The sequence below is a fragment of the Myotis lucifugus genome, unplaced genomic scaffold (assembly GCF_000147115.1).
Source record: "Myotis lucifugus unplaced genomic scaffold, Myoluc2.0 scaffold_63, whole genome shotgun sequence".
Taxonomy (NCBI): Eukaryota; Metazoa; Chordata; class Mammalia; order Chiroptera; family Vespertilionidae; genus Myotis; species Myotis lucifugus.
The window spans coordinates 2,389,224-2,401,554 of record NW_005871111.1 but is presented as its reverse complement, the minus strand read 5'-3'; the positions used below and the strand labels follow the sequence as shown (position 1 = coordinate 2,401,554).

At 37.5% G+C, this 12,331-nt stretch overlaps 1 protein-coding gene across 1 annotated transcript in view; it reads right to left on the bottom strand.

Annotated features, from left to right (window-relative positions):
• Positions 1–12,331, bottom strand: part of ALG6 (ALG6, alpha-1,3-glucosyltransferase) — a 38,354-nt gene that overhangs the window by 8,671 nt on the left and 17,352 nt on the right. Inside the window, exons 5-10 of the mRNA XM_006089770.3 lie at positions 11,723–11,805; positions 10,845–10,909; positions 6,448–6,633; positions 5,506–5,641; positions 3,383–3,468; positions 1,871–1,955 (exon numbers count right to left, since the gene is read on the bottom strand). Of these exons, the coding sequence (XP_006089832.1) occupies positions 1,871–1,955; positions 3,383–3,468; positions 5,506–5,641; positions 6,448–6,633; positions 10,845–10,909; positions 11,723–11,805 (641 nt within the window). The remainder of the gene's footprint in view (positions 1–1,870; positions 1,956–3,382; positions 3,469–5,505; positions 5,642–6,447; positions 6,634–10,844; positions 10,910–11,722; positions 11,806–12,331) is intronic.

The window sequence follows — 12,331 nt, the reverse complement described above, 5'->3', positions numbered from 1 at the left end:
TTAACCGATTTATTTTGTTTATTGCAGTTCTTCTGCCAGAATTAAGAGAGCAGGGATGTTCGCTGTCATTCCCTCACATGCCAGTACCTTGAAAAGGACTGGACACATTAGCGAGCACTCAGTAAGTACTACTTGAATGAATTAAATATAAGTCATTTTGCTGCTATAAATATATTAGTATTCATACCATCAATTACCTCAATTACAGACCTATATGGAGAATTGACTTGAGAATAATTCAATCATCATGGAAAGAACACTTTAAAGAAATTAAAATGAGAAATATTTTTAAAGCTCTTAGAAGTATTCAGTAAGAATTCAAAACATTACCAACAAAAATAAAATAACAAAAGTCATTAATATAAGTCTCTTTCTGTTGTTTTTTAAACACAGTGGCTTGTATTAAAACAGAATAAAATTAGGAAACTCAGAGAGAGAAAATGTTTTTTCTGGCTTATAATCCCTGAAAGTAATCATCTCTAGCGCTGCCACAGTTACTCAAACTCTGAAATTGCATTCCATTATCTTTGAAATATACCTTTATTTAGCATGCTATTTCCTAGAGAAATAGCCTAATCTGATATAAACTTGCAAATATTTCAAGTTAGGCCTACTGAAGACATTGGAGCATTACTAACCATATCCCTCTGTTCTAAAAGTCCTATAGAATATTAACCGTAGATGACTCAGTGTGCTCAGAGTTCATTCACAGAATCAAACAACAGAAAACGTCAATAAAAAGGTAATCAAAAGAGAAGAAGAACATGAAACTATCTTTTTTACATTGTGGTACTGATAGGCACTTTTGAAGTATTTCAGCAGTATGCTATGTTATGGCTTGTTTTTTAGAATGCAATGTAAGTACATGGCAGTCCCAGAATCGAAACCCTAATTCCTAAAATGTTGTGCCCTTCTAAAGTCCACTGACTTACTGTTTTCATAAACCAAATTTTCTGGACATATTAAAAGATACTTTTAAATGTCATTTTATAGGCCCATGCACACAGGAACAAAATTGTAAAAGTGCCACAGAAATACAACCTGGAGGGATTTGTAAACCCACTCAGAGAAACCCTAAACTGCAGGAAATAGAACCAATGCACCTTCAAACTGACACAAGTCATCTTTCTACAACAGAAATCTGTCCCCTCCCCTGCTTAGAAATCGTTTTCTGGCTCCTCTTGCACACAAATCCAACTCCAACTAATTCAACCTGACATTCAAGCGCTTATACAATTTGATCCTTTTTGATTCTGCTCTCTGACCATAGCCTCTACACACACACACACACACACACACACACACACACACACACACACACACACTTTAATGTTCAATAGCTGTTCCCAGAGCATTCCCTATCGTTTCTCATCTCTATACCTTCAAGCTCTTCCTCCTGTCTTGAATTCTCTTCTGCTATATAACCTCCTATCCCAAATCTTGCCCAGCTTTCAAACTTTGTCTCCAATCCCACTTGCTCTAAGAGGCTGTCTAACATCTGCCCCCAAGTAATAGCTCCTGTTCCCGCACAGTCATAGCACCTAATCTGTACCAAATAGAACTTAATACCATCTGCTCTATCACATAATTATTTAAGCATATGTCTACCACCACTGTTTTCTTGTTTGGATTCCCTCACTGACTAATACAAAGCAGAACTTAAATAACTGTTGAATTAAACTGAAAGTTTCTGATTGCTCAACCTAGTGCCAAAAAGAGTACCTAAGTATGTCAGACACTCGATAAATGTTCATCAAATAAATGAACGTTCCAACCCAATAAAGCCTCCTGTTCAGAACAAATAATTATCTCTATTTTTAAAAGATTAGTTACAGCAAGAATTAAGTATCTAAAGTAAGGAGAAACTTACCAGAGTATATCTGAATCCTTTGGGAGAGGGCTGAAGTATTAATTTTATACATGCAGGAAGCAGGCTCAAAAATGTAAAACAAAAACTAAAAAAGGAATAAAAATAAAATACTTGTTATCTTTGTAAAGGCCTATAGCTAAAACAAATACTTTTTTAAATATAAGGATCACATTACTTATCAACTTAAATTGACTTCAAATTAAAGTTTATTTTTACTTTTTAAATTTAAGACTAAATAAAATTTAAATAAAATCCACACCTTGAAATATGTACGCTCTTCAACATATACATAATTATATAATATAGAACAAAACATTATAGTAGTAAGTGCTGCTTATGTTATTTTACTATTTAGTCTCATTTATAGAAAAGAGAGAAAGGCAGCTAAATATCCATTATCAAAGACTCAAAATAAGAAAACATAACCAGGTATAAAGAGAAAATGCTCTATTTGTAACAGAAACATTGATAAAATGTACTGTAAGAGAATCTCTCAGGCCCTCAATTCACAAAGTTGATTATCTGATTTTCAAGCACCTGGTAAATAAAATAAAAAACCAAGTCAGAAGCTGCTAGAGCTTCTAGTGATGGCTGATGGGCAGGGGAGAACTCCGTAAGCAGAGCCATCTGGAGCCATGTGGTACCACAGCATACAGCCCCGAAAGCCCTGACACAGGATCATAACGCATACAGTAACTGATTTTCCCACTTTTGGTGGCTTTGTGGTGTGTCAGCTTGGCTCAGAAGAACTACAATCCCTCGTTACATGGGCTATAAGGGATATTCGTGAAAGGACTGGATGGGAGAGGGAGGCAGCACACACACTCCTTCGCCCCGTTATTCAAACACTAGTCTTGGCGCTGCCGGGAAGAGATTTTGCAGAACTAATAAAAGTCCCTGATCAGTTGATTTTAAGTTAATCTATAGGAAGATAGTCTTGAGTGCGCCTGACTCAATCAGTTAGAAGCCCTTTACCAGTAAAAGGGATTAGGCCTTGCCTAAACTCAGAGATTCTCAACAGCAGCTGGGTCTGAATCGCTCTTCCCTTTACTCCTTCCTGAATGCCTGTGGACTTCCAGTTTGCTTAGCCAGCCCCACAATTGTATAAGCCAGTGCCTCATAGCAAATTCACACACACAAACACACACACACACACACACACACACACACACGCACACACACACACACACATACTGATCCCCTCTTCATTCTTTAGTTGAACCCTGACTGACACATCACTGAAAATCACAACTCTTCCAACATATGTTCAATCATGGTGAGCATACTCACCAATTAAGGAGGAGAGAAGTAGGTAACAATCCAGGAAGATTTTCACATAAAATATATTAAATAAAAGAGTTTTGTTGTACAGAGAGATAGATTAATGTTATATGGAAAATTCACTAACAAAGACCAGCTCATTCCCTAATGATGCCAGATAAATGAGATATTACCATAATACTTTTAGAGGAAAGCATACAAAACACTATATACAAACTCTGTGACTCTTACCTGATTTTTATCTGGGTGTGATGTGGCAAAATATTCTTGATCTTCAGAAAGACACTTAGGCTACACCAAATATTGGCTACTTTATCCTTAAAAGAGATTTGTTAGTTTTACATTCTGATATAATTGAAAGAAATACCAAACTCCACAAAGTACAGTCCATAACTTCTAAATAAACTTGTGAGGTGTAAAGCTTTTGTTCACAATTTTATAAGTTGATTAAACTCTCTAACTAATGCATATGTACACACACAGATAAGCATTTTTCACTCTTTTGCAATGGGAGTTTATCTAAATCACTACCCAACCCTAATCTAGACATTCCCAAGAAATACTTCATATTTTTCTAAGAACAGCACACTATCCCTAAATAAGGAAGTTATTCATCTTTGAAAATGTTTCTAGAATTTTTTTGTTTTCCTAGTGTGTAGAACACATGTTATGTGACCCGTTTTATCACACATCTGAAATTATCTAATATAACTTCCTAGCTACTAGCAATGACAAGAGTTAATTGCTAATAAATCAAGAAGTTTAAAGGTATTAGCAGTTGTGCTAGGATCACTTTCAAAATTAAATTTGTAACTACAGCTCTCTGTTCGTGAAACCCATCCTCTACACAGCTGCTTGACTCACAGCTGTGTAGGCAAAACATCCAGAAAGTAACTACCACTGACAGCTGTACCACCCTTCTTCCCTCCGTAAGATAAAAAAAAAAAATGCTCTTCAGATTCTGAGAGCAACAAGGGAATGGAGGCGACCTGCAACACCACCAAACATATTAATATCCATTTTTATGTTGACCATGCTAAATGCCATCTCTTAAACAGAAGGCAAGGCAAATAACCAGGCAGCTTACAAGGAGAATCAAACTTTTCTTTCTTTTAAATCCTACCCGAAGATATTTTTCCCCCATTGCTTTTTCAGAGAGAGTAGAAGGGAGGGAGGGAGGGATGGGAGGAGGGAGAGAGAGGGAGAGAGAAATTGATGTACCAAGGCTGGGGATCAAACCTGCAACCCAGGTATGTGCCCTTGACCAGGAATCAAACCCACAACCCTTCGATGTGCGGGCCAATGCTCTAACCACTGAGCACACTAGCCAGGGCTCAAACTTTTCTTTATATACTAGTAAGTGTTCAGGTTAGAAAAATATAAAGAAGATAGGAGCACAATTTTCAAAGTTCGACTCACAGCTCTGCCACACACTACCTACATGACCTCAGTTTTCTGATCTGTAAAGTGGGTATAATAGATACCTCAGAACTCTTGTAGGGATCAAATAAAATCATGTGAGGTATCTGGCACCTAATAAGTGGTGATAATAATAGTGACTGTTTATGATATCAGTATCAGCAGCAGCATCTATATCAACATACAAGTCGCACATTCTTGTTCCTTCACAAAACCAAATTCTCTTAGTCTCAAAATGCTGGGTCCATCTCCTTACAGATCAAATCTATATATTAGAAATTTACATATATATATATATATATGCTTTTCTAATTCTTTTTAAAAGAAATGTTTATTCAAAAGCAAATTATCTATAAATATGTTGTCTCTAACTTTATTAAAAGGGCCTTTTGTTTCAGAAAAATGGTTTAATTTAATTACTAAATCTAAATCATCAAATTACCCATGTAATTAAAGTTTAACAAGAGTGATTAAGCTAGCATTAAATGAAATGAAAGATTCTCATTAGAAATTACTGTGGGTGAAGGTTGTATTTATATATCTCATAAGGAATTAGGAGATCTTTCTGAAGCAAACATGATTATTAGTTTAAAAAGTAATTTCCTAAGACTAAAAAGAGAAAATAAACCAAAGAAATTACAGAGCTCTTAATTCTGTAGCTGCAACTTCTCATGCTGTCTTCATTCTGGACCCCTTTCATTAGAAAAATGTGTAATTGGATTATGGATCTCATGATGGCATAAATATTAGCAATGCATGTAATGTACTAGAACATGCCAGCTGAGCTAGGGGTTTACACTGAATTAAATAATTGGCAAGGAATGATGGCAAGAAGAGAGCAGCTGAAGTTACTATTCCCTGAGGGTCTTCTACAGGAAATCCCAGCGATCACAGGGGAGGTAGCAGAAAGCAGTGAGAGGAGAGTGTGCACGTGCCTCAAATAATCCACGATCCACTGGGAAGAGCCTTCTTAGAACCTGCAGGGTTTGCTCCTTTTCTGTAACAAACGGCAGCCAGCAGAGAACGAAGGAAGCCACAACAGTACACGCCAGCTTAACTAACAGCACAAACCTGGAACAAAAGCAAAGGCAACCCGTGAGCCAAGAAGTTAATACTTCTGAGAAAAGCTGAACCACGCTAAATATAATAAATGCAAGTGTATAGTAATGGTAAATCTATGCCACTGACATAGGTTTAAGATGGGAGTCTACTCAAATCAGGGTTAAGAAATTCAAAACCATTACGATGGGCACTTCTCCGCCCTGCAGGTGTGGCTCAGTTGCTTGAGCGTTGTCCCATTCACCAAGAGGTGGCAGGTTCCATTCCCAATCAGGGCACATGCCTGGGTTTCAGGCTCAATCCCCAGTAGGGGGAGTGCAGGAGGAAGCCGATTGATGTTTCTCTCTCATTGATGTTTCTATCTCTTTCTCTCTCCCTTCCTCTCTCTGAAATCAATAAAATCATTTTTTTAAAAAGATCTGCACTTCTCTAACAAAAAAAACTATCACCATCCTAATTAACATTTAACTTAGATGTCATTCCTATGTAGCCATGAAGACAAATGTCAAATCAGGATTATATTTCTAATAAGTATGTAATCTAACATGCTCTTAAACGGATGAAATCCTACAGCAATGCTCTAACAAACCAACCCACATCACCTGCAGGAAATGTACATTGATCAAAATATTTTTCTAGTTAGGAAGATTTAAAGTAAATGTAGAACATGACACTCTCTCTTCCTACTCTCCCCATAGTCAACACATCAGTAAGAAATCACCCAAAGGCCAGGTGAAAGACCACCTTCCTCCAGGTAAGCAGGCCACACACATGCTCGGGAGAACTTTGTAAAATTTTGGTGTTTAGAAGCCACTCACCCTTTTCCTTTGAGGCCTTTTTTAAAACACTTGCCAAGCAGAAAACAAAAAAAGGGCAAGGAGTGGTAAAGTTCCATCTGTTTGTAATTTATAGCTAAACAAAATGCCAGTGATCCCAGCAGGTCCCAGTGACAAGATACTCCAAGAACACCCCACAGAGCAAAGCCAAGACTCACGGAATTATATCTGTCCCTGTGTCAAGGAAATTATCTCAGTAATTAAAAGAGGTAGATCTTGCACTTTATAGAATGTATTTCTTACACAATTTAAAAATAAGAGATATGAAAGCTAATTTAAATAGAAATTGAAGTTATTGGATGTATATAAACATTTGAAATTATAAATAATGGCCTCAAATATATAAAATCTAGTGTTAAATATAGCAACTGATTTGTTTAGCTTTAAAAGAACTCTAAATAGTTAACACATAGCTTGGTTTCTGCTAGACTATTTGTTATTATAAAATGATGCTTTAAAAGTTAAAAAAACATAAAATTTACTGATATCACTATACTTCTTTATAAATATGCATCAGTATAAATATAAATGCTTGATTATAAACAAATAACAGTTATATTAAAACAACATCACAATTAAATTTTCAGTCTGAAATAGTGAGCTAGGCACTCAAATTTACCTCCTCTCCTTCCCTAAACCCCCTTAAGATAGAGAATTTTTTTGAAGTATAAACTCACAGCCATAAAGAGAACAGGAAGTTGGGCTACAGTAGATCAAGATTTCAACACATTTCTAGAAGCCAGAAAGAGGACAGAAAAGTGGTAACAAATAAAATAGGATGAATGAAGCCACAGCCTAGAGGAAGCTTAGGCAAGCAAGGAGCCAGTCTACCCTGCAAGCCCCTGGAGAACTCTGGAAAAACCAAGTAGGTTAGAGGGCTTGAGCAATATTTTGAAAAGAAAACAAGAGGTTGCCGAACCGGTTTGGCTCAGTGGATAGAGCGTCGGCCTGCGGACTCAAGGGTCCCGGGTTCGATTCCGGTCAAGGGCATGTACCCTGGTTGCGGGCACATCCCCAGTGGGGGGCGTGCAGGAGGCAGCTGATTGATCTCTCTCATCGATGTTTCTAACTCTCTATCCCTCTCCCTTCTTCTCTGTAAAAAAATCAATAAAATATATTTTAAAAAAAAACAAGAGGATTAACTGAAAATCCCTAGATGGAGAAATCAAATCCCACCTCACTCCTGTGCAAAGATGATCTGGCAGCCAAACCATTTACCACCCCAGGCAACAGAAGAAGGAATATTTCTCCAAAAAAATAGAACAAACCATCTGGGACAGCTAGTGGAGAAATTAACACTACAGTACAAAGCCCTCCACACTCTGAAATTTAAAGATCCTACAATGTACTGACCAGCTCCCTGCCTACTTAACCTACAGTGGATCAAATAAATAAAGAGCTCACATGTAGCTTTTTCTTCTGTCTTACCCTTAAATTAGAATATTCTTGGATCAATAGACATTGAAGAAAAACCTAAGACCAAAATGAAAAGGGGAAAAATTGACCCTGGAAGAATGGAAATAAGTAAGGGAAAAATTAAAGAGTGAATTGAAATTTAAGATATGCTTAACAAAACAAATGAAATGTAATAGAGGTGTTAGAGATAATCTTTCAAACCATAAAGACAAAGAGATGCTCAAGATGGAGATGAAAGACCTAACATCTAACCAGCTCAAGAATGAAGTGAGAAAATTATCAAAGAAATAATATAAGAGAATTTCCCAGAACTGAAGAACATGAGTCTTCAAGATGAATGACCCATAGAGTGTCCAAAACAATTGTCAAAATACATATGCCTAAGCAATCACTGTGAGATTTCAGAGCCCCCAAAATAAAAAATAGTAACAGCAGCAGCAGCAGTGATGTCAGATAATAATAGCAACCAATATTCATACAATACTTAATACTTCCCAAGTACTGCTTTAAATGCTTTATAAACATTAATTCACTTCATTCTCAAAAAGTTTACAAAGTAAGGGTTATTCTTATGCCCACTTTACAAATCAGGAAAGTAAAGAACATAGTGGTTAAAAAATGTGTCACTATAAACTGACATAATCCCAAAAGCTTCAAGTTTGATTCAAATCACAGAGAAGATACCACTACAAGTTTGCCAGAATGTGAAAACAAGGAATGACAATAGGTGAAGATGAGCACCTAGAACTTTGACACAGTGCTAATGGAAGTGTTAACTGGTGTACCATGCTTAAAAACCAGTTGGGAATATCTAAAATTACGCATGTGCATACCCTGTAACTTAGCAATTCCACTCATAAAAAAATATATTTACATGTATACAGAGACATTTATAAGAGTAATCATAGCAGCAAATTCATCACAGCCAAAACCTGGAGGCAATCCAAATGTCTATCAGTAATAGAATTATGTGTATTCTTGCAATGGAATATTATAACGCAATGTAATTGAACAAATTACAGCTACATACAACTACAAGAATAACTCTCACAAACAAATGTTGAACCCAAAACACCAAACACAAAGGAATACCTAGTATGTTGTCTCACATATATAAAGTTCAAAAGGGGGGAGGGGATAGCAGTATTAGCACTTAGCTATCTCTGGGAAAGGAGGAGGAAGAAGTACTCAGGAGGCATACAAGTGTAGTTTTGGATACTGGCAGTGTGCAATTTCTTGACACAGGTTAGAGTTTGCCAATTCACTAAACTGCACGTTTATATATAGTGCACTTGTCTGTATTTGTGTTATTTCTAAGTAAATAAAGCTTTAAAAATCTTGTAAACAATTTGCTTTTCTTTTATTTAAATCAGTACTAGAGGCCCGGTGCATGAATTTGTGCATCAGTGGGGTTCCTTGACCTGGCCTGCGGGATCGGGCCAAAACTGGCTCTCCGACAACCCCCAAGGGGTCCCGGATTGCAAGAGGGCGCAGGCCAGGCCGAGGGACCCCACTGGTGCATGATCAGGGCCGAGGAGGGACACGGGAGGTTGGCCAGCCGGGAGGAACTCAGGAGGGCTCCAGGGCATGTCCAGCCCATCTCGCTCAATTCCAATTGGCCGGACCCCAGCAGCAAGCTAACCTACCGGTTGGAGCGTCTGGCCCCTAGTGGTCAGTGCACATCAGAGCGACTGGTCGACTGGTCGACTGTCTGCCCCCTGGTGGTCAGTGCGCATCATAGCAAGCAGTTGAGCAGCCTTAGCATATCATTAGCATATTACGCTTTGATTGGTTGAACAGCCGACCAGCCGACCAGACACTTAACATATTAGGCTTTTATTATATAGGATTTTGTAACCAATAGACCTGATCAGATCAAAAATATGATCAAAACAACTACAGACTTGAATATATTTTGCAAGTCCTTTGACAGATACACATTAATTTTATTACAACTAAAACAGATTGGCATCAAAAGGAAAAGCTATTAGTTAAGCACTCATGTTGCTGTGAATTGTGTCTTTTTGTTTTCCTTTGGGACAGTTAGCAACATTTAATACATTAGAAGACAAACTGGAGAGCCATGTACAGATTTTATCAACTTTTCTCTAAAATTTGTTTATTTGAATGTTCCTTATTTTAGGTATCAAAATTACAAATAAAATACACATAGCAAATTTTAATTATTCAGTTTCAGTTTTCTGAAGCTTCTGGCTACCACGATTAGAGAAACATCTTGTTTTAAAACTCAAAAAACTATAAGACTGTTTTCCTTTGTTAGTGTCAGGTAACATTTATAAAAGATAGAAGGTATGTTAAGAGAATATAACCACACTTGGCACTCTTTGTCCAACTCTTCAGAAGAGCTAATCAGTTATCAAGCCAAACGGGTGTGAAAAGTCAATTCTACTTTTAACAAATCTTTATTTTACCTTTTAAGTAAAAGCTTTGTGAAGAGATTCTTATATATCATTGTGAACATCTATATATATAAAAGCCAAGCGACCAGAATGACAGAACAACAGGAACGACTGGCATAACCGGTCACTATGACGTGCACTGCAGTGGCCAACCGGCCCAATCGGGGCCCCGATCCGCCATCCCCAAACTCCCACGGCCCCCCCATCCCAATCAGGCCCCTCCCCCAACCTCCCACGGCCCCCCCACTCATGGCCCCTCCCCCCAGCCAGCTGCAGCCTCTCTCCTGCCCCTCCCCAACCCGGACCCCTGCCAGCCAACCTCCCACATCCCCTCCCCCCACACCAGCCCGGCCCCAATTGGCCCCCATCGGGGTGGGCCAGCCGGACCCCACCCGTGCATGTTTGTGCACTCGGCCTCTAGTAGTTTATATAAGCAAGTACCCTAGCAAATAAAATATTACTGAATGATAACATTATACACACTGAGCCTAGATTTCCTAATAGGCATGCATCTAACTTCATTTCTAAATTAGTAAAGGATACTGAAAATGTCCATAGTCAATAAGAATAAGGCCTGGATACAGCAATATGCATAATGCATTAGCAACCTGTAAAGACAGATATTGTGAATTAAGAGAGTAATCTGTTACTTGAATCAAACAGGGTAAAAGTGTAGTTTCACTTAACACAGTAGCAAATGTTTCCCCTCTTACCTTCCTGTTATCAAAAAATTGCATTTTTATAAAACAACTCTTTAAACACTACAGTTTTCATGGAGGTGATACTTCATGGATAGGATGCCTCAGTAAAAAGGAAATCACTAGAAGGTGTTAGTCAGAGAAAGCACGTTTAGATACACAGGTCAGAGAAGTTAATCTAATGATTAATCTATATAAAATCACCAAAAAGAGTATTTGATGACTGTGATTGTGAGACTACATAGCAACTTTTCAAAATGCCTTTCAGTTTAGTCATCCTCACAAGTTTTTAACATAAAAGCAACTCATAATTCTGAATATACAATCCTTTTAAAACAAAGAAAAATAAATACTGTACATTAAGTTCTTCAACAGTACAATAGAGCCATCAAAAAGCCTATTTTTTTTCTTGCACTACACTAAATACAGTGTCCAGAATAAGGTAAATGATAGAAATTCAGATTTACCAGCTAAGCAATAAATTCAACATGCTGCATGATTCAGTAGTATATAACTTCTAAAACTCAATGCATCTTATTACTACAGTTGGGCATTAAAATAATTAAGGTAAATTGATGTTTTCTAAGTGAAAATTAATTGACAGATATATACTATTCCCTATTAGTATCTATTCCCAAAAGCATGGCTTCCTTAAGCTTCATACTCAATAGTTAAGCTAATAAAAATTTCAGAGATGAGATGTCAGGTTGCTTTAAAACTTACCTTTTTCTTAGTTGACATTTCTTTTAAACAACAACAGTACAAAACCACTGCAGGTATGTAAATCAGCAAATCAGCAATTAACACTAAAAAAAGAGACACAAGCAAATTATTTTAATTGTGAGACCATCAGGAGCTATAATGATGTATTTATCGTCTCCCTCCCTCCATCCTTGAGTGTGAATTCTATTAACCCACAGTTCCTACCCACTCTGGACAAGTCCCTCACATGTGAGCCCTTTCCATTCCCTTTACCTTTGCCATTTTTTTTTTTAAATTCCTCACCTGAGGAGAGAGAAACATCAATCGGCTACCTCTCCTACGCCCCAACTGGGACTGAACCCACAACTTAGGTATGTGCCCTGACCAGGAATCGAACCAAGGTATGTTAAGAGAATATAACCTCTTAACCTTTTGGTGTATGAGACAACACTCCAATCAACTGAGCCACACTGACCAGGGCCTCTGCCAAATTTCAATTAATAGGGTACTACACTCTTAATTTTCTCTAAAATATTCACACATTGAATCAATTAGGTGTATCCAAAATTAAAACTCTCTTGGCTCTGACTTGAACTTAAAAATTAAGAATACTCAATCCCTAGCCCCGTG